General features: G+C 35.1%; 1 protein-coding gene across 5 annotated transcripts in view; it reads right to left on the reverse strand.

Moving 5' to 3' along the window:
* The window catches only part of pvrl2l (PVR cell adhesion molecule related 2 like), a 334,672-nt gene that overhangs the window by 172,963 nt on the left and 137,066 nt on the right, over window positions 1-24,643 (reverse strand). For all 5 annotated transcript variants that reach the window (XR_015516015.1, XR_015516014.1, XR_015516013.1 and 2 more), the window contains exons 2-4: window positions 16,743-16,852; window positions 13,155-13,398; window positions 2,948-3,241 (exon numbers count right to left, since the gene is read on the reverse strand). Coding sequence is in view for 2 of the 5 variants with exons in the window: in XM_087294622.1 (XP_087150748.1) it covers window positions 2,948-3,241; window positions 13,155-13,398; window positions 16,743-16,852 (648 nt within the window). In the remaining 3 variants the exon portion in view is untranslated. The remainder of the gene's footprint in view (window positions 1-2,947; window positions 3,242-13,154; window positions 13,399-16,742; window positions 16,853-24,643) is intronic.

Here is a 24,643-nt window from a genome sequence, read left to right on the forward strand (position 1 = left end):
GGGAAATACCGTGTTAGACACAGTACAATATTTGTCTCAGATACTCATTTTTGAACATCTAGAATTTGGGCGTTAAAAAAAATCAAATCACGACAAAAAAGGTGACACCCAGTGGTTGAAGTAGGTACTGCAGTCCAAAATCGAAACACTTTTTCACCCTGCCCTTTCCTCTGACCACTCCACGCAAATGCAGGTTGCAAGATTGACGACAACAAAATGAGTGCGCATACTTAACTATCAAGCCTACACAGTATCCTAGCTACAAGAGACGATGCACAATAATATTTGCCATATTTAAAGCAGTTTTTGTCCTAGCCATTACTTTTTAGAAACGGTTTTAATTACTCACAAATGAACAACAACAAACATCTATGACAAAGAAACCTCAGATACTGATTATGGGCGATTCTAAATGCTAAACATGTGAGTTTGAAAATATTCGACGTCACATTTATTGTCAAACTTAACGCAGCAGCAGATAGTTCACCTTAGATCTTGAAAAAAAAATGAACACAGGCAATACTTTGAACTGCATTTTGATATATCTAAAGTAGTAGGACTTTATGAAATATCTTTATGGGACTTAATAGTGTAATGAATTGGTGATTTTACCTTGTACAATGTAATGTTGGCCATTCCTACAAATATACTGTAGCTGGTTTTGTTATCTTCTGACATATATTGTATGAGATTGTGTGGCATATATTACAGTAAATTTGTTCTCTTTTTTTTTTGTTTCCATGCCGTATTTCATGAGATTTAAATTTGATCTGCATCAATTGAGCAAATATATGTTTCTACCAAGCAGTTTTTTAATGAGATATCATAAACAAGTATGTACACAGCTACAGATCTTGTGAATTTAAACACTGAAGTCTGATTTGCAAATGAATCATTCAGACATGGCGATTTTTTCTAAGTGGAACATATAAATGACTGGTACCAGCGGTCTCTAAGATCTACTTAAGCTTATGATGCTTGAGGAAAAGCGAGCCTTGATTTATGAAATGAAACATATTCATCAACACCTCATTACAGAAATGTATTGTTCATTGCTCACTTATGTCATTAAGTGTTTGTTATTTTAGTGCTCGACAGCCTCGTTTATTTTCATTAGATTGAGCAGCCTGACCGGGAAACTCTCCAGCGCTCCACAGAAGAAAAAATGTTAATAAAGCAACAGAGTTTAGATTTTTTTACTACATTCAATTGAAGTAACTGTGAGCAAAGTTATTATAATTCAGCATTTCACATTTTAAATTGGACACTATTTTTAAATTTGCTGCAAATTTAAGTTCAGTTTAGTTTGTTTCATTAATAGTTGGTTTTAGTTTCGTTTTTTTATTTTGTAAACACATTGATATTTATTTTTTTATATTTTTAGTTTCGACCCTAGTACTTTTAGTAGTTCTAGTGTATTTAGGTGTCTTGTATATTAACCTTGCTCAAACAAACACTGACCTCAAAACCACACAAAAATATCAAATAATAAATATAGGGAAGAATTAAGACATATGTCACATGTAAGATCAAGTATGGAGTAAACATGCCTATTTTGATGAAGAAAATGTGTGTAAACTGCTTCTCTAAACAGCCGCAGGTGAGTGCTTATCAATAAAAAAATGTATATATATATATATATATATATATATATATATATATATATATATATATATATATATATATATATATATATATATATATATATATATATATATATATATTATTTATTTATTTATTGCTAATTACTATTTTATTTCAGTTTGTTTTTCAGTTAGTTTTAGTTTTTCATTCATTTTCTTTTCAGCTTAGTCCCTTTATTAATCTGGGGTCACCACAGCGGATTGAACCACCAACTTATCAAGAATATGTTTTACGCAGCGGATGCCATTCCAGCTGCAACCCATCTCTGGCAAAGTTTTATTTTTTTCCATTAGAATTTTTGCATTTTATTTCAGTTAACAAAAGACCAACAGTTTTAGTTTCTATTTTTTTTTTTACTAAAATTAACATTATTTTGCTAATTATCATTTAGAATATTTTTATGCTATTTATTATGTTTCTTTTAAAAATTATAATTTTTTTTGTTAATTATAATTTTATTTCAGTTAGTTTTTCAGTGACGATTGTTAATTTTATTATTTCATTAGAATTGTTTTTATTTTATTTTAGTTAATGAAAGCCCAATTTTCATTTACTAAAAACAATTATTATTGTTTGCTAATTATTATTTATTACATTATTAAGCTATTTATTATTTTTGTTTTGAAAACTATTATTATTTGCTAATGATTATTTTATTTCAGTTACGGCTGTTAGTCTTAGTTTTAGCTGGTTAGTTTCTTTTTTATTCATTTGAATTTTAATTTATTAAAAACAATTAATATTTTTTGCTAATTATCATTTATAATATTTTTATGCTATTTATTAATTTCATTTAGAAAATTATTACTATTTATTAATTATTATTTCATTTCGGTTAATTTTTTAGTAACAGTTGTTAGTTTTAGTTTCCTTATTTATTTATTTATTTTTCAGTTAATTAAATTCTAATAGCTCTAGTTTTCATTTTTGTTTACTAGAGCAATTATTAATTTTTGCTAATTTATAATTCATTATATTATTACACTATTTATTATTTTAATTTTGAAAATGATTATTACTTTTTGCTAATTATTATTTCATTTCAGTTTTCCATTTTTCAGTGAAGATTTTTATTTTTGAGTTCACATTTTTGTGTTACATTTTTTAAAAGTATTTAATTTTTTATTGACAGTGTTTGTTTTAGTTAGTTGAACAGTAATTCATGATTAGTTGAGTTAATGAAAAAAAATGTTCTAGTTTATGTTATTGTTTACTAAAAATAACAAGTGCGCTTGTGTGTGTGTGTGTGTGTGTGTGTGTGTGTGTGTGTGTGTGTGTGTGTGTGTGTGTGTGTGAATCTTACACTCCACCACCAGCTTCAGGTTGAAAACTTTGTCTTCCATCTGCGTCCTCTGATTCACCACACAGGTGATCTCCTTCCCATTCTCCACAGGTGTTGGAATCATCCGATATTCGCTCTTCACGGTGACCGTACCGTCGCTCTCGGGCACTGAAGTGTGGTTATAGCGGCCAGTGATAGTCGTAATCCAGGAGATTGTTGCCTCTGGTTTTCCTTGCGCTGCTGCACAAGTCGCAACCACAACTTCAGAAGTGCCTGCTCTCACTGGGATGGCGGTGGCCGAGTTTTTAGGTTTCGCTGAGGGAGAGAAAGAAAAACTAAATGAGTTTCACCGTGAGGTTTTTTATTAATCAAGTGGCACTTAAGCGACACAATCCTGCCATTGACACACATTAATGGGATAACGCACAGCGCATTTTGAAAATAAATTCAGGCTATTTATACAAAGCCTCTTACTTACCAAACAAAAAATAAATGGATGTGAAGTATTGATTGACTACATGAGACGAAAAGAATGTGCAGTAATATGCAGTTGAAATCAGAATTATTAGCCCTCCTCAGTTATTAGCCCCACTGTACATGTTTTCCCCAAATTCTGTTAAACAGAAGGAACACATTTTAAACATAACAGTTTTAATAATTCATTTGCAATAACTGATTTATTTTATCTTTTCCATAATGACAGCACATCATATTTTATTTGTAATATTTTTCAAGATACTCTTCAGCTTAAAGCAGGGGTCAGGAACCTTTTTTTAGCAAAGAGCCATTATTGATATTTTGGTAATTGTTTTTTTTAAAGAGCCATTGGTGTATATATATATATATATATATATATATATATATATATATATATATATATATATATATATATATATATATATATATATATTAGGGATGTAAAGGTATCAGAATTTCACGGTACGGTAATACCTCGGTATGAATGTCACGGTATGGTATTTATTGAATCATTTACAGGAAAAAACAAAACTTATGAAAATACTACAAAAAAGTGCCAAAAGTGTCAATGACATACAAATTAGCCATCTATCTGTAAGCTTTGAAACAGGAACTTCAATTTTAATAACAAAAAAATATTAAACCATGTAAAAAAATTAAGTTTCAATTTAGTAGTGTTGAAAACTTCATCACATTCAACATTTAATCACTCACTCACTTAGATAGAGATGGGTTTAAAGGAAAATTATCATATAATTATAATCTGGTAAAAGCTAATATCTCTGGGTATTTACAATGTCCCCTGCAACAGAAAAAAACCCCTCTCATTTGGGACTGAGGTTTCTGGGACAAGAGAGATATGACTTGGCCCAGGTTGACAGCAGTGGGTAACGTTGTGCATTGTCTTTCCCCCACTTGAGAAGACAAACCATGAGTGAGATAGAGGTCTCATGTCTGCATCAATCTGAACAGTGTGCTGTGTTTCTGCAGTCCCCATGACTGATTATTAGTCGTATTCCCCAACTCGCAGGCACGTGCACACACAGTGCTCAACCTGTGCAGTGCACATGCCCTTTTTAGTCTTGGATAGAAAGTTCCCTTCCAAAATGATCAAAAGTGCCCCCGCGACGCGACATACCCTCCGTCCCCGCTTTACAGTAAGTTACGCGCGCGACAACACAGCTGATAAGAACTCGCGCGACAACACCACTATTCACTACGCGCGCGACAACACCACTATTCACTACGCGCGCGACAACACAGCTGATAAGAACTCGCGGGACAACACCACTATTCAGTACGCGCGCGGCGACAACACCCGCTTTAGGGTTTTCCAGCTCTTTTTGATCCCCGCTTCTAGCAGCACACTCCATTTCCGCATTACTGGATCTGTAGCGACAACAGACCGCAAGGGATTATGGCCAAGCCTGGGCTGATGGGAATTGTAGTTTCCGGTACCTCCCGTTCGCTTCATTCGCCTGAGCAAATTTTCTCAGAAGACCTATAGTTTTACCGAGTCATGCGACTACGGTAATATCGAAAAAAAATAATATTGCCGTATGACGGTATTTACAATACCGTTACATCCCTATATATATATATATATATATATATATATATATATATATATATAGTTGAAGTAAGATTTAGCCCCCCTAAATTATTAGCCCCCTATTTATTTTTTCCTCATTTTCTGTTGAACAGAGAGAAGATTTCTTCAACACATTACTTTTATTCCAGCCAAAATTAAACAAATAAGACTTTTTCCAGAAGAAAAATATTATGGGAAATACTGTGAAATATTTCTTGCTCTGTTAAACATTATTTGGAAAATATTTAAAAAAGAAAAAGAAATTCAACTGTACATGAGACAATAAACTGACACAGTTCTGCAGGAAACCAGATGCCTGAGACAGTCAACTATAAAGATCATTATCCAAAAATATTTTAATCACTCACTAGAAAAGAATAGAATAGAATAGAATAGAATAGAATAGAATAGAATAGAATAGAATAGAATAGAATAGAACAGAATAGAACAGAACAGAATAGAATAGAATAGAATAGAATAGAATAGAATAGAATAGAATAGAATAGAATAGAATAGAATAGAATAGAATAGAATAGCATATTTGAGAGCTGTGCAGTTATATCCAGAAGTGAGTTGTCAGTGTCAGATAACACTTCTGAATCTGTCATTATTCATGCTTCTTTGTTTACTTATTGATCTAATGTTTAATGAGCAGAACGGAGATAACGGTTTCATTCAATTAAACCTGTTAACAGGTTCATGTTCATTTATACAATTGAATACGCACTTGAACGAAGAGTGTCGAAATATGGGGGAAACAATTATTCATTGTTATTCAGTGTAAAAATGAAACCCTTATTCTGACCTGTACTTAATAGAGTTTTAAACAGAATATGTGAATTAATTGTATCTTACAGGATTAAAAACTTTCTGACAAACCAGCCAAATCTTGTGCTTTGAAGATGACGGTGAAGTATAATTATTTCAAATGACATTAAATGAGAATTTAGGGTCTTAACTGTGATCTTTAATTAAAATGTCATCAAAAGATTCTTGTTCTCAATAAGCCTGACAAGACTTTTAGCATAGAAAATGCATTACATTCAATGACATGTTAGTGAGCGTCTTCTGTAAACAACAGGAGGACACGGTATGTTTCTGTTCATCCATCCATCTACATATCCATCCATCTATTCCTTTAATCCATCAATCCATTAATTACTTAATCCATCCATCTATCCATCATTACTTTAACCCATATATTCCTATCCATTCATCCATCAATCCATCTATTCCTTTCTTCCATCCGTCCATCCATCCATCCATTAATTCCTTCAATCTATCTATCCATCTATTCCTTCCATCCATTCATCCATCCATACATCCTTCCTTCCTTCCTTCCGTTTGTTCGATCTATTCATCTATTCTTTCCATTAATCCATACATACATGTATTCTATGTCATCCAGCCATCCATCTATCCAACCATCCATTCATCCTTTCATCTCTCCATCCATCCATTCCTTCAATACATCCATCCATCCCTTCAATCTATCCATTTCTTCAATTTATCCATCTATTCCTTCTATCCTCCATCTATTCCTTCCATTCATCTTTCTATCCTATTCTATTCATCCCTTCCTTCATTAATTTCTTCCTTTTTCTATTAATCTATTCTATCTATTCAATACATCCATCCATCCATCCATCCATCCAATCTATTCCTTCATTTCTTAGTTTATCCATCTATCCATCTGTTTCTTCCTTCCTTCCTTCCTTCCTTTCTTCTATCGATTTCTTCCATCTATCCATCCATTCCTCAATCCATCCATCTATTCCTTCCTTCCTTTCTTCCATACATCCTATTACAATCTATTCCATCCATAAACCCATCCATCCATCCATCTATTACTTCTATCTATTCTTTCCTTTGTCCATCCATCTATTCCTTCCATTCATTTATTCCTTCCATCTTGCCATCCGTCCATCCATATATCAATTCCTTCAATCTATTAATCCATCGATTCCTGCTATACATACATCTATTCCTTTAATCCATCTCTTAATCCATCAATTCCTTCTTTCCATCCATTCATCCATCCATCCAGCCATCCATTCATTCATTCTATTCATTCATCCATCTATACATCCTTATTCTTCCTTCCATCTATTTCTTCAATCCATTCATTTAGTTCTTTCATTCATCCATCCATCCCTTCAATCTTACCATCTAATTCTTCAATACAATAATTCCTTCAATTCATCCATTTATTACTTCCATCCATCCATCCTTTCTTTCTTCCCTCCTTCCTTCTTTACTTCCTTCCTTCCATCCATTCATCAATCCATCCATCTATTCCTTCCTTCCTACCATTTCTTTTTTCCATCCATACATCCTTCTATTCCTTCCTCCCATCCATCTATTTCTTCCATCCATCCATCCATCCATCCCTTCTTCCCTTCCTTCTTTCCTTCCATTCATCTATTCCTTCATATTTTATCCCGTCAATAGACCCATCCATCCACAATCAATCCATTTTCTCAATCCATCCATCTATTCCTTCCTTCCTTTCTTTCATACAACCTATTACAATCTATTCCTTCCATCCATCCATCTATTCTTTCCACCCGTTTATATTTTGAGCTATCCATCCATCCATCCATCCATCCATCGTTTTGTTGAAAGTCCCTTGAAATACATGGAAGAAAATTCAATTGACACTAATTTCACAAAAAAAAAAAAAACTGACAATGGTGAAATCAAGCAATGTTTTTAATTAGCAGAGTGAACACGGTTTTCTCAAAACTACCAAACGCAGTTAAAAGCAAGAGGAAACGAGACAGATAAAGCAAGAAGTTAACAACAACACAAGACAAACGCAGAGTTAACGTGCTGCTCTTGTGCACCCAGAGGTAAACAATGAAAGACAAGCCGGGTGAGACGCTTGAACAGCCAACGTGGATAAACAGGCAGCGCTGATTCATAGCATCACTCCGTCTCTGATGATAGCATTAGCTTAGTCATTCAAATGATGAATCAGGCTAATGGGCGACATTAGCATTAAAGCAGACAGCAGAAATGCTACTGTGAGCAAAGCTAATGTAGTTTAGCGCGACTCTGCGTCTGTGCTTTCCCACAGTTGCAAATTTTGCAAGCCTTGAAATTTGTTGTCTAGACGGACGCTTAATGAATATTTACAAGATATCTAATAGCATTTTGCTGGCTATATACTATTAGGAAACACTGTAAACATTGCTTTTTTATTAGAGCGTGCTAATTATTTGGCCATTAAGTTTGCTAAAGACTGTGCCACTAGGCTCATTTCACGCTCTCTGCTCATGTCAAGACTTGCAAGTACTGTATGAGAGCCGGGCGATTTTAACAGCATCTCTGATTTGCAAAAAACTGAGATTAAAATGTTTAATTTGCTGCGTTTGAACCATTTGAAAAACACAGATTCAGTGTTTTATGTCAATCTGCATAGTTTTTTATGTGTCTTCAATTAGGCGTGAAACCATAAACTACATTTTATGAGAGTTAAACAGAGATGCAAAGAACTGTGTGCTCACACTTTTTAAATAGTTTATTTTACTTAACATCCATCTATTCCTTCATTCCATTCATCCATCTATTCCTTTAATCCACCCGTCCATCTATTCCTTTAATTTGTCCATCATTACTTTAATCCATCCATCCAACTATTGTTTCCATCCAACCATCTATTCAATCCTTCCATCCACCCATCTATTCCTTCCACTCATCATCCATCCTTCTATCTATTTCTTCCATCCATTTATTTATTCCTTCAATCCATCCATTTATTCTTTCTTTCTTTCTTTCTTTTCTTCATCTATCCCTTCAATCCATCCATTCATTCATCCATCTATTCCTCTAATCCCTCCGTCAATCTATTTCTTTAATCCATCCATCTATTGCTTCTTTCATCCATCCATGCATTCATTTCATTCATCTATTCCTTCCTTCAATCTATCTATCCCTTTAACCAATCCATTTACCCGTCTATTACTTCAATCCATCCATCTATTCTTTCCTTCCATCCATCCATTCTTCCATCCCTTCCATCCAACCATTCCTTCAATCTTTCCATCTATTCCTTCCTTTCATCCATTCATCTATCCCTTCCTTTCATTCATTCATCCATCCATTCGTACAATTCATCCCTTCCATCTATACATCCATCCATCCTTTCCTTTAATCATTCATCTATTCCTTTCATCATCATCCATTCATCCATCTTTTCTTTTCATACATCTAGCCCTTAAATCAATCAATCTGTCTATTCCTTAATCCATCAGTCTATTACTTTAATCCATCCATCTATTCGTTTGTTCGTTCGTTCCTTCCTTCCTTCCTTCCATCCATCCATCCATCCATCCATCAAACCATCTATTTATTAAATCCATCCATCTATCCCATCAGTCCATCCATCCATTCCTTCAATCCATCCATCTATTTCTCCCTTTCATTCATCCATTCATCCATTCCATCTATTCATCCATCATTTCCTTAAATCCATTCATCTATTCTTTCTATCCATCCATCGTCCATCTATCTATCCATCCATCCATCCATCAATCTATTCCTTTCACCCATCCACCTGTTCTTTCCTTTCTCACATCCGTGCATCCATTCATCCATCCCTTCAATCCACCCATTCCTTCAAAACATCCATCTATTCCTTCCTTTCATCCATCCATCCATCCATCCATCCATCCATCCATCAATACATTCAATCCATTAATTTTTTCTTTCTATCCATCCACAAATTGATCCTTTACTTTGACCCATTCATATATTCCTTACATCTATCCATCCATTCCCTCCATCCATCCACATATTCCTTCAATACATCCATCTGCTTTAATCCATCCATTTCCTCAATTCATCCCATCCATCATGCATTCACCCTTTCAGTCCATCCATCCATTCCCTCAATCATTCATCTATTCTTTCCATCATCAATTATCCATCCATCTATCCCTTCAATACATCCATCTATTCTTTATTTTCATCCCTCCCTTCTATCCATGCATTCACTCCACTTTTTTAACAGTTTATTTTACTTAATATCCAACAAATGGCTCATTTTAGCAGTAAAATTCTGTTAACTCTACTATTCACAAGCATTAATATTGTACTTTTTATGCATTTCTTACTCAGAAAACCTTAGTTTTGTATGAACACCATTTGGTTTCAGTAAATTTCCACATCCCAGCATGCTTGACTTTATCCTGTAGGAATAAATGTTGAAATGAAGTGTAATTTTGTGTGTTTTTGCACACATGGAGAGATCTACTACTGTTTAAAATGCATCCATTCTGTAATTTTAAAGGTTCCTAATTTCCTTACTGAAGTCTGCTTTACACAATAGGTTGTCATGCATGCTAGGTAAAAAAAAAAAGATACATACATATGCATATGCAAATACATATGCAAATCCTTTTTCATTCTTTCTTAACCCTACTCTGATTGGTCAGATGGCCCAGATGGTGTGTCATCCATCCATCTGAGAATGTTGGCTCACTACCATATTTGACTGGAGGTTTCCCTCCCTCATTAATCACAAACACTGCAACAATTGTTTAGATTTTGCTTTATCAAACCCGAGTCCGTCCACCCACACTTCCATCACAGGCATGACATGAGTAGGCATTTCTGGTAAGTGGCACCTTATCGAAACTTATAGCTATGTAATATACACTACCTGACAAAAGCATTGTTGTCAATTCCAGTTGTAAGAGCAACAAATAATGCTCAACTTCTAGCTGATCATTTGGAAAATTGGCAGAAGGCAGATTTTTCAGATGAATCAATCATCTGTTGAACTGCATCCCGATCATCACACATCCTGCAGAAGACCTACTGGAACCTGCATGGACCCAAAATTCTCATAGAAATCAGTCAAACTCGGTGAAGGAAAAGTCATGGTTTGGGATTACGTTTAGTATGGGGGGGTGCAAGAGACCTGCAGAGGGGATGGCAACATCAACAGCCTGAGGTATCAATACATTTGTGCTGCCCATTACATTATAAAACCACAGGAGAGGACAAATTCTTCAGCAAATTGTTCAGCAGGATAGCACTCTTTCTCATACTTCAGCCTCCACAAAAAAGTTCCTAAGAGCAAAGAAAGTCAATGTACTCCAGTATTGGCCAGTCCAGTCACCAGACATGAACATTATTGAGCATGTCTGGGGTAAGATGAAGGAGGAGGCAGTGAAGATGAATCCAAAGGATCTTGATAAACTCTGGGAGTCCTGCAGGAACGCTTTCTTTGCCATTCCAGATGACTTTATTAATAAGTTATTGGAGTCATTGCAGAGATGTATGAATGCAGTCCTCCAAACTTATGGGAGTCCTACACAATATTAATTCCTTTTTCCACTGCAGCATGACTTTATACTCTACACTGTACATTATTTATGTTAGGTGACAGAACTTTTGTTTAAGCAAAGTCAGACCTTACTGTCTAAATTAAACAATTAAAAATCAAGGCATGATCATATTTGATTTAGGTAAAATAAGCATAATCTATAATCTATCTAAAACTTAGATAGGCGACAAGACTTTTGTCAGGTAGTGTACGCAAAAGTGCTTCATAGATAAAAGCGAGAGGCTTGTACATGAGCGAGATGAACATTTTAGCATTCAGTTGTATACACACATGCTTATTTAATGTGCGTGCATCTGCTTTATGCTTATATGCATGAGTGAATTGTGATTTGGTGCTTTAAATTGTTGAATTCTTTCATCATAAACAACAACATGAAGATGTGATGCAAGTAACAGATATATTTTGCAGCCTCAGTGATTGATTTTGGATAAAGTGCGTAAGTCATGGTAAAAAATAGTTTCAAATGTTATTTTGTTTTTCTCAACATGATGTTGACAACACAAACCAGCAACAAAGGTTTGAAAGTCAGTGCAGTTGCTCTTTTAGCATGCAGAGAATGAATGAAATAGGAATTCCTGACAGCTTATTTGTGCGGTTCAGAATCAATTCTTTGTTTTTAAGAGGCAATAACTTTATTTACCAAAATTTTGTAGACCTTTAACATTCAGAAACAGCTACATTAGATACTACATGGAATGTAATATTCGAAAAACCATAATTTCCTAAAAATTTAAATGTACTCATGGTTCATTTTTATTTTGGTTTTAAACCTTCACATGCCATAGCCATGTCCTCCTGCAGCCCAAGACTGGTTACTCACTGAAGCTAAGCAGGGATGAGCCTGGTCAGTATCTGGATGGGAGACCACATGGGAAAACTAGGTTGCTGTTGGTGGTGTTAATGAGACTAGTAAGGGCCCAGTCGTAATGCCCCAGTATAGTGAAGGGGACACTATACTATCAGTGAGATCCTGACTTTCTGTAGTCATTAAAAATCCCATGGCACTTCTCGTAAAGAGTAGAGGTATAACTTCGGTGTCCTGGCCAAATACCCTCCATCAGCCCTTACCCATCATGGACTCTCAATCATCCCTATCCACCGAATTGGCTCTATCACCTATTGTTTCTACACTGCACCAATAGCTGGTGTATGGTGAGCGCACTGGCGCCATTGTCCTGTGGCTGCTGTCGTATCATCCAAGTGGATGCTACACACTGGTGGTGGTCTGGAGAGACCCGCCTTCATGATTGCAAAGCACTTTAGGTGTACGGCCATTCACAGTAAATACACATTACTTTCCATTACATATGAGTTTCTTTCTTCTGTTGAACACAAATAAATTCTTGAAAATGAATAAACTGTGACCCGTTGACGTAGGAAACCAAAATGCTATGGAAGTTAATGGGCCCCAGGAACCAGCATTTTTCAAAATATCTTATTTTGTGATCAACAGAAGAAACTCTAACAGGTTTTAATAGTTAATAACGACAGCATTTTCCTTTTTTTTGCATGAACTAACTCTTTAAAGTCCATTTCTGCATTAAAAAAAACACAAAGATCGTTGTTTTGTTGTTTAAAATGCCTTTGGAAAAGCTTTGACTATTTAAACTCAATAGTTATGCTCACACCTGCTAGAAGAATTTAATCTGATTTTAGCTTCTCTTCTGTTGATAGGAACCACAAATGTTGCGATACAGTTCACAAAGCATCGATTTTTACTACTATGAATTATTCCTGGAGTCTGTCTTGTTTGTAGGAAGCGCTGAGTATAGCAGCTCTATAAATAAACAAGTGTTTCTTCTTACCCAGCATGATAAGAGTGGTCGTTCCCTGCTCGTTTCCGCTGGGGTAAGTGGCGTATTCGCAGATGTACCTGCCAGCATCAGCCATCCTCAGTTTGTCGATCCTAATGGACGGGTTCTCCAGGGAGCCCTGTGTGAACTTAACTCGGCCCTCGAAGTCTTTATTAGGGAAACTGGCTCCGTATTGTGGGTGGAATACAGCAATGTTCTGCCGATCGTTTTCCGCACGTTCAAACATCCACGAGACCTGCCAAGCAGAAAGGGAAAGGGTATAGATATGTCAAACGATTAAACATGAATAAACGCATTCAAAATAAAAGTTCACATTTACAAAATATATTTGTGCGTACTGTGTAGATTTTTGTGTATATAAATGAATAATAAATATTATATAAATATAAATGTGTGAGCCTCTCTCACTTTGGACATTTGTCCCGCTGGCGTGTTCATGAGGTAACTTTTCCTTTCCTCTTGGCTGTTAAAGCGATACTTGTGGATCCAGACACGAGCGTGCCTGAGGTGCGAGTTTTATTATGGATTACCTGTGATAACATTGTATTATGCGCATAGAACTGTAACTGAGGCTGTTCTTCCCGCGTCACTCATTGGTGAACAGCGCTTTTATTTCTAAAGCCAATCGCAGCCCTTTCTGTTGAGCGGGTGAAGACAATGACCAATCATAGGGGTGTAAGACATCCTTTGACAGTGCACAAAAAGCAAGCAGTATAATATTTACATTAGTTTATTTGCTATAAATGCTCATGTTGTCTTTTGAGCATGTATTGGAGTTTTGTTTGATAAATACAAATAGACTGTTTTCTTTGAGCAGGTCAAATTAAAGGTACAGTTCATATATCTTACTGCTGTATTAAAGGACACAATTGTATTACAAATAATATATAAATATTAATATATTTATAGAGTTTAATAAAAAAAACTGTTGTGTTGTGAAGAAAAAAAATCGAATTATGTATGGAAAGCATCGTCAATGCACCGTGATGTACCGAGATATCGAATTGAACCGAATCGATGGCATGATAATCGTAACCGAACCGAACCGTGAGACCAGAGTAGGTTCACACCCCTAATATATACAGTCAGAATTATTAGCCCCCCTGTGTATTTATTTCCCAAATTTCTGTTTAACAAATTTTTTTAACACATTTCTAAGCATACAAGTTATGATAACTCTTTGCCATGATGACAGCAAATAATATTTTACTAGACAATTTTCAAGACGAATTATCTTTTATACAGCTTAAAGTGACATTTAAAGGCTTAATTAGGATAACTAGGCAGGTTAGAGTAATTAGGCAAGCTATTGTATACCGATGGTTTGTTCTGTTGACTATCGAGAAAAATAATACCTTAAAGGGGCTAATATTTTGTCCGTAAATTGGTGTTTAAAAAATTAAAAACTGCTTTTATTCTAGCCAAAATAAAAGAAGTAAGACTTTCTCCAGAAGAAAAAACATTATCACTCATACAGTGAAAATATCCTTGCTCTGTTAAACATTGGGAAATATTTAACAAAGAAAAAAAAATTCAAAAGGGGGCTAATAATTCTGACTTCCACTATATATATATATATATACACATATTTATTTATATATTGAAATAAAATGTATGTTTACAAATTATGAATAAATTCAAATATCTATTTAACAAAAACGGTTTTGTATAGTTTTTTTGTGTGTATGACATACATAATAAATAAATAACGAACATATAAATAACATAATAAAAATACACATACATATTATGTCAAAACAAACATTTATTTTGGATGTGATTAATCGTGATTAATCTTTGCCCAGCACTACTAAATACAAACTGGTATCTCGGATGTGATTAATCATTTGACAGCACTAGTTTGCTTTTACATGCTTAACGCTGCCAATCACTTGTTTATGGGTCAAACTCAGGACATATTAATAGTGGACAACTACTGGGCAGTGCTGATCTGTCATTCTAGCTGGAGTTTGTTTGGCACGTGCAGGTGTTTTATGCCTCGCAGGTTTTGTTGATATGAAATTTGCATATTTTAAATTCACCCAGGTACAGTGATCAAGCAGGAAGATGTTATCGAGAATTTTGATAATGACTTCTGATAACCTTCCGATAACGTTCTTCAACGCATCTGGTTTAGAATGAACTGAAAAATGTAATCAAATCATGTTTAGCATTTAAATCTAGCTGTTTTGGAAATGTTATACAGTATAAACGAGTTATTAAAGCATCAAAACAATAAGTTGTGAATTTTCTTACAGTCCTTAAACAACAAATTGTTATATTCAGGGCTTTACATTAACACCCGCCAAATGCGGGTAGATTTCAGCTTTGGCGGGTTAGACAGTCACTCCCACTAGCCACTTTGGCTGGTTGAAAATAATTTTTTAATTGTGGTTTTCTTAAAAGCAGAGTTCGACTTTAAGAATGACCCAATATGCGTGCAAATGTGATCTTAGAATGGACAAACAGCACGACTAACAAAAAAATTGCATTCGCACAAGCAGAAGAAAGCAGATGAATACAGAATGAGAGGATAGTCACTCGCGCTAACAGCTGATGTGGTGCGCGCGACTGTTTAAAGAAAAATAATACCTTAAAGGGGCTAATATTTTGTCCATAAATTGGTCACATTTGCACGCATATTGGGTCATTCTTAAAGTCGAACTCTGCTTTTAAGAAAACCACAATTAAAAAATTATTTTCAACCAACCAAAGTGGCTAGTGGGAGTGACTGTCTACTGCACACACAGTGTTGCTGCTTTCAAGAGCTCCAAATATGTCTTTTTGTAAGCAGCACCGGTTGCTTTCGCTCTGAACAGATTATTAATTGGCCTTAACCGTGTGATCATCCTTCCATTATCACACAGTATGTTTTTCACCTGCTTTCTTTTGCTCACGGTTATTTTTGTTTATATGGTTTAATTATCATTTTTTAAAGCAACATTGCTTTAATATGAGATTAACTCTCCATTTAGGTGTAGTTAACTGGTGATCTGAGAGACCTTTAGCGAGGACAGATTACTGTGCATATTTTTAATACATGACAATAATAATTTTTAAAAGTCAATTGCTTTTCTTTGGTTTTTTAAAATAAAGGTTTTGTTAAATAAAAATTATAGTATACCGCTATATTTAGCTTGTTTGACATTTAAAATTTGTGGCTAAGAAATCATTTTTGTTAGGCGTGGTCAGAGATAAATTAGGTAAATCCTTAATTTTGAGTTCTGAAAAGTCATGAAACCATGACCCATGTGCATACACAACACACAAAACGTGAAATGAATAAGAAGGCATGTGGACAAAGCAATCTAAATCAAGTAATCTAAATCAAGTCATTTTAGCATGTCAAAGTCATATTTATGCATATAAAAATATTTTCCCAACAACAAAATTGTGGCTAGTGAAAATGCAGAGTGGCTAGTAACGTTGGAAAACTACTAGCCACTGTGGCTGGTGTTAAAAAAGCCCTGTAAAGCCGTGGTTATATTTAATAAAATTCTAATATTTTTTGGGTTTTAGGTAGAGAGTAAGCAAAACATTTTCATTCAAGTACCCCACCCCCATCTCATCTGGTCTGACCTGTGTGAGTTTGGTGGTCCCGCTGTTGGTGAACTCACAGCGCAGGTTGACGGACCCATTCGGATACGCCGTGACCTCATACTCCACCCGAACACGCTGACTCCAGACCGCTATAAGACACAAAACAAAAGAACACCATTACAAAACTCTCCAATATCACAGCATACATCACAAAACACCAGACGTCAGGCTAATACCAAACAGCTCACATGCACCCTTCTGTTGACTTCCAGCAGACCTGAGCTTTTTCCAGGAAAAAAAGCCCTGTTTCAGACTGATTAGAGATCAGTAGCTTCATATCTATCGACTGAATGTGCAGACTGTCTCAGCGTGAGACTTATCCTGCTTTGATTGCCCATAATTAAGAAAGAAAAAAAAAGTTCTTTGTCATCATCGCAGCATCAATCTACACCATCGCGGATATGGATCAGAAGAAGGCTGGACAAATGCATCTGGATGAGAGGCATTATGAAATTCGATTTGATACATTCAGAGCGTTTTTTCTTCCATAATGCAACGAATTCCCAAGTGGAAGGAATATTAAATGAGGGATGCAGGAGTGGGCTTGAATTTAAAGGGATAGTTCACAACAACTAGAAAGAAAATTCTGTCATCATTTACTCATCCTTCCAAACCAATTTGAGTTTCTTTCTTCTGCTGAACACAAGAAGAAGATATTTAGAAAAATGGCACATTGACTTCCATAGTAATTTTTATGAAAGTCCAATGGTCTCACAGACATTCTTCAAAATATGTTCTTTCCCAAAACGGTTTAAAACCACATGAAGGAGTAAAGGATAATGTAATTGAATTTTTTAGGTAATTAATTGAGGAAATTTAATTTAATTTGACCCAGTTTAACTTTAAAGCTTTTAATTTGGGGAAGAAAACAGTTATTCAGACAGTTTTAATTGTTTTCATGCACGTGCAACATAATTAGTCTTAAATTTCTCAACAGCACCGACTAACACATCTAAGCAAACAACAGATGGATGCTGCAAACCGAAAATTATATTACACACTTGACTTGTAGGTAATCGAGTGCGCAAATAATTAAAAATCATCACTAAGATAGGGTTTATGCTGCTTTTATAACTGTCTTATCCTTAAACAAAACAGTTACATGATCAAACATTCATTATAAGTTATCAAAGTGCTTCATTAGCGCGACAGAAACAGATCAGATATTCAGACAATATTCAATATGAACTATCCACAATATTGATAATGGATATTATTTATTATGTAAACATTTAGAGTGCTTTTGAAGAATATTTACATTGTATTTTTAATATAAGGCTACAACTAATGATTGTTTAGATAATCGATCAGTTGAGCGTTTATTTTTTTTACTAACTGGATAAAACAATGCGCTTTCTTATTTGCTGTTTTTCTTGTTATAACTATATAAAAATGTCAATCAGGGTATTATTCAAGCATAAAAGTGTACTTTAAAAAGTGCAAAAGCCTCATCTCAAGTTCACTGATCTTTAATTTTGACAATTTAAACCTTAAATGAAACACAAAGTTTCTTTTTGAACAGTAAAACTTCTGTAAATAACCAAAATTAGGACATAAACATGATGACAATAAGACATTAAAGAGCAGAATTTGCAATTTGCTGACATAAAAATGATAAATAATAAATGTAAACCTATTGTTTAGGTTTTTACCTATTGTACTTAATAATATTTAGTAATTTGACTTGGGTGATACATTTATTTACTCTGAACATGTACTCCAAGTTCATTTATTTATTTATTTTTTGTTATTATACCTGTTTAAGTAACCTTTTTTGCAGTAAATATCGCGATAATACCGTATACGATGCAAAATAACACCTTAATCTTAGCTGATGCTAATTTCTTAGTTATTGATTAATATCGTGTTAAAATTGCAGTCATACTCATATTAAAAATCGTTATCGTTTTATTAAATAGAGTTAAAATAACAAAAAAATGTTGTATTTTTTATTTAATAATAACATAGTAACTGTACTAAATCTGCCTTTTTCTCATTGTTGATTTTAATCCTTCAACTAACATTTACTATTTTATACATAACAATCTGTTACTTACTTAACATATACACACTATTGCTTTGTTATTATTGTTTTTATTTTAAGTTGAAAACAAATATGTAAATATGATTGTGGTGTATTATATTGTCACATTTTTTTAACATCTCAATAAAAAAAAAAAAAACTACTTTTAAATATCATTTAATAATAAGACTTTACTCTAAAGTGTTACCTATTGAAGTTAACAGAGTTACGTCTGACGCATTCCAGAGCAACTTGTTACTGTATTCTAATGAAATACTTGGGGAATGTAACCAATCATGTAATCAACCAGAACACAATGTAACCAATTACATTTTAAATTTGTGTAAATTATTTACAGTTACTAAAGTCAATGTACTTGCATTCCTTATGTTAAAAATATAGCTTTTTAGGAGAAAAAAAGCTTCTTTTAAATCATGTTTTCCTCTGCAACATCATTAAATGAGCATGTGCTTTTAAATTGCTGGAGAACATGAGCTGAGATGATTGCTAAAGATAGAGGTTTGCTTTATCAAGTAGAAATACAGACTTTACTCTGATTTCACTGAGAAAAAAAAAAAAAACTAAAATATTGCTATGAAATGCAGTCTATACTTTTAACTCGACCAGCAACTTGTCTATGACAATCCTCGTCACCAAGGCACACATTGTGATAGCGCGCGCACAGTGTGCACACTGTCAAGCTGCTGTGATCAACCCATTGTAATGTTTTCAGTAAATATTCAACTATTGAAAGAGCTGCATTTTATTTTGTATTTGTTACAGGTTTTATATCTTTTAAAAGTACCTTTGAAATAATTAGTAATCTGATTACTTTTGACATTAAGTAATTAGTAATGTAATCAAATTACAATTTTCTAGTAGAAGTCAGAAAATTGGTAATGTATTTATTTTTTTAAAGTAACTTAACACTGGTAGTTAATAATAATTTAGCAAATTAATTTGGTTGATACATTAATTTACTCTGAACATGTAAATATAATATTATTTGTTTTAACATCTGTTAAAGTACCCTGTTTCACAGCTAACATCAATATCACGATAATACAGTTTATTGTAATATACTGAAATAAACTACTGTAGCAATAACATCAAACATGATCAAAACGGTCATCTGTTTTAAAAACAAATGTTTAGATAACTAAACAACAGACAAATTCACTTTCGTCAACTGGTGAAGTTTGTTCCTTGCCACTGTCACCACTGGCGGGCTTGGTTTGGGACTTGTGGAGCTGCGCATTGATGGATTTGCTCTTCAGTGTTTGGACTTTCAGCAGTGAAAATTAAATTAAACTGAACTAAAACTGGACGGACGCAGTTTCAATTTGCTAGAACATCTATGTTAAACTGTTTTGGCACAATCTACATTGTAAAAGTGATATAGAAATAAAGATGAATTGAACTGAATTTAAGAAATAGTTTCAAAAAGTTCAAATATAAGTTTGGTATTGACAAAAAAAAAAACCTATCAATGCAACGCTAGCTACAATACTCTGAAATCGCAATAATACCAGCCTCATCTCACTAGGAAACGTAAATGTTTTTCGTTTTGTCAGTTTAGTGGCTAATTCGTATGAATTCGTACAAGTTCAGTCCTATGAAAATGTACGATTTTAAAAAGGAGGCGTGGCACCCAACCCCACCCCTAACCGCAACCGTCATTGGGTGATGAGCAAATTGTATTAAACTGTACAAAGTAGATCGTACAAATTCTTATGAATTAGCCACTAAATCAAAAAGTTAAGAATTGCCTTGAGATTGCGTTGTTAATACCGTATAACGTGATCTGTACTTCCCCGATTAATCGCAGTAAAAAAATCTGATACCATCATAAGCCTAAACCATTCACTTTTCTTCCTCAAACTGTTTGTTTAACTGACACTTCAATGCTGTTCCAGTCACTTCAAATTTCAAAGAAATCCTTCTGTGTTTGAGAACGTTTTCTGGACGGCAATCTAGCTTTCTGAAGTCTGCAAAGTTCAAGTTTTTCAGAACTCGCTTGCTTTCACATTTTTCCTCAACCGTCCGAACACAAAGGCAGGTTAAAATAAACAACCCGTGTTTTGGCTCGGGCAGTCGGCTGACTCCATCGAGCTCCTGCGGAGACAGAAGCGAGACCTCCAGCTCCGAACTCCAGGAGTCAAAGGCCACGAGCAGCATGAGAGCAGCTCCATATATACTGAAGGAATAAGCAATGGCTCAGTGCTCACAAACACACACATACAATCCACAAAACAGCTGCGTTTGACAACCGACAGAATCATCAGCGCTCTCAAATTGCGCGCACCCTTGAGAATATTAAATCTATCAAATACAGGGTTGCATGAACATCACATAAACAGGGCTTGATTCTGTTATTGAAACGCATACTTTAAAACAATCTCTCGAATGCATAAGCATCATCCTCTCACGCTACACCCCCTTTAACCGCACTGAGAAGATCCAGTCTGTTTTATGTTCCACAAAGGCATTAAATCGATTTGACCTCAGGTTTACAAACCTCCAATAAATCAGATGTGTTATCTAATGCTGACTAAAAAGTATACAACCCACTGACAGAACTTGCCAAATACTTGTACCGTACAGTAATGTGTTTGTATTAGAGAGGCCATGATATGCTTTGCAATGTTTTGCTTTTCCTTTAGTGGGTGCAACAATATATTGTGTTATGATGTCTATTGTGTATAGCAACAGGATATATCATACTGTATGTAGGCTAGCTCATAAAAAGTAAAAAGATTTATTTAGCATTCATGAAATTCTGCAAACCAACTTATCCAGCACGTTTTTACGCAACGGATGCCCTTCCAGCCGCAAACCATCTCTGGGAAACATCCACAAACACTCATTCAATTTACCTGTACCGCATGTCTTTGGACTGTGGGGGAAACCGGAGCACCCAGAGGAATCCCACGCGAATGCAGTGAGAACATGCAAACTCCACACAGAAACGCCAACTGACCCAGCCGAGGCTCAAACCAGCTACCTACTTGCTGTGAGGCGACAGCACTGCATAACATTTTCTCTTGGCATAATAAATACTTTCCAAATAAAATCTGTATAAAATACAGTTTATCAAACCTATCAATTAAACCTACCCACCAATCCAACCAACCAACCAACCAACCAACCAAAACGATCAAACCAATCAACCAAACCAATGTAACCAACCAAACCAATCAATGAAACCAATTAAATCAATTAATCAACCAACCAAACCAATCAAACCAACCAACCAACCACCCAACCAAACCAATCAAACCAACCAATGAAACCAATCAAATTAAACAACCAACCAACCACACCAATCAAACCAAACCAACCAAACCAATCAAACCAACTAACCAACCCAATCAAACCAACCAATGAAACCAATCAAATCAAACAATCAACCAACCAAAGCAATCAAATCAACTAAACCAACAAATCAATCAAGCCAACCAGTCAACTCAACTTAATCTTTTAAATCTATGAATTTGCTCCTGTTCAAGCAAACCAATTAAACCCACCAAACCAACCAACCCAACCAACTAATCAAACCAATTAAACCAATCAACCCAACCAATCAAACCAACCAACCCAACCAATCAAACCAACAAAACCAACCAACCCAACCAACCAACCAAACCAATTAAACCAACCAATCAAACCAATTAAACAAACTAAACCAATCAAATCAACACAACCAACCAATCAAATCAACCTAACCAACAAACCAATCCAACCAACCATTCAACAAAACCAAATAAACCAACCAAGCAACCAACCAATCAAACCAACTCAAACGTTTAAATGTATATATTGGCTCCTATTCAACCAAACCAGTTAAACCAATTAAACCAACCAAACCAAACAATAAACCAACCAACCAACCAACCAACCAACCAACCGACCGACCAAACCAATCAAAACCAACCAACCAAGCAAAATAATCAAACCAACCAATCAAACAAATCAAACCAACCTAATCAACCCAATCAACCCAATCAAGCAAACCAACCAAGCCAATCAAACCAACCTAACCAACCCAATCAACCCAACTAATCAAACCAACCCAATTAACCCAATCAAGCAAACCTACCAAGCAAAACATTCATTCATTCATTTTCTTGTCAGGGAGAATGAACCGCCAAATTATCCAGCAAGTTTTTACGTCTGTTTTTTTTCTCTGGAAACATTCACACACACATACTCATACACTACGGATAATTTAGCTAACCCAATTCACCTGCACCGCATGTCTTTGGACTGTGGGGGAAACCCACGCGAATGCAGGGAGAACATGCAAACTCCACACAGAAACACCAACTGAGCCGAGGCTCGAACCAGCGACCCAGCCACCTTCTTGCTGTGAGGTGACAGCATTACCTACTGCACAACTGCTTCGCCCCAAGCAAACCAATCAAAGCAACCAAAGCAACCAACCAACCAAAGCAATCAACAAACCAACCAGACAACCAACCAATCAAATCAACCAACCAACCAATTAAATCAACCAACCAATCAAATCAACCAATCAAACCAACCAACCAATCAAACAAAAACAACCAACCAACCAACATACCAACCAATCAAGCTGTAAAATTTATAGATTGGGTCCTGTCCATGTTCAATAAAACTGATTGAATACTAAATAAACGACTGAAGCTAGCACACTTCATGCACATATTTAAAAATAACAAAACTCGATCATGATCTGCTTTCAAAACAAAAGTTCAGATAAGTAAACAGCGGACAAATAGTTTAAAATACGTCAAATACAAGTTTGGTATAACAGTATCATATAGTGAAATCATTATCATGTATAAAACCGATTTGTGACATAAGCGTATTGTTACAGCTCTCTCTACCAATTTAGTCTGTAACACATATTCTTTTTCTATCTTTAGCTCAGACCTGTCAAAAATGCATCAGTCGAAGTCAGATAATACTTCAGCAAACACCTTGAATAGGACATTAGCATAATGCTGCTCAAAGGCATGTGCAGAGAATGAAAATGAGGTGAATAGTGAACGGTTGCCATGTTGTGGAGATGCTGGCGGTCTTGATCTAAAAGCAAAACCCGTTACTTTGGCCTTCTGAAACATCAATCTCTCTCTAGGAGCCTTGGAAGCTGACACCGGTGATCGTGCTAAGAGTTTTGGAACATTACAGCATGTTAACATTGTAGCACACACAAAATAATGACCTTTTAAACTACCATCAAATGACCACTTCCCTCAAGCTCTATCATGCATGACTGTGTCAAAACGCAATTCACTTCACAACTTTACGCCACAAAATGAGCTACGGAGGCCATTAGCATAAGCAGCCTTTTTTTCTTCTTCTTTCGGGTCAAGTGCTGCCATCACAGTGCAACAGCTTGAAGAAAATCTTGCTGAGCCGCGTAGTTAAACTGACATGTTTATAGCAGATTTACCTGAAAAACACCGCATGTGGTTTAACGGCGCAGATACTCAAAGGCAACTCTATATACGCCCCATTAAGCCTTCTAATGATGTTTATATCTGTCACAATAAAGCAAGAAAGCATATTAAGCCAGGAACAAACTTTACACAAAGATAACTGGGAAGAGAAACGGTTACAGAATCAGCATCTATTATGTTAATGTGAGCTACAATAACAGCCCTGAAAACACAATACATTTCAGGAGGATTCGCAGAACAGTGCAGAATATCAAGCTTAATATGCTTGATATAGTTATAGATACACTCTGTAGAGTTTATTTCAGCCCGTATGGTATGAAGAAAAAGAAAAGAAAGAAGAGTTTCCAATGTTGATAACTTTGAGAATAATCAGTATTGATAATTACAAATGTTTCTCGAGCATCACATTAACA

The sequence above is a fragment of the Danio rerio genome, chromosome 19, assembly GCF_052040795.2.
Source record: "Danio rerio strain M-AB ecotype USA chromosome 19, GRCz13ab, whole genome shotgun sequence".
Classification (NCBI taxonomy): Eukaryota; Metazoa; Chordata; class Actinopteri; order Cypriniformes; family Danionidae; genus Danio; species Danio rerio.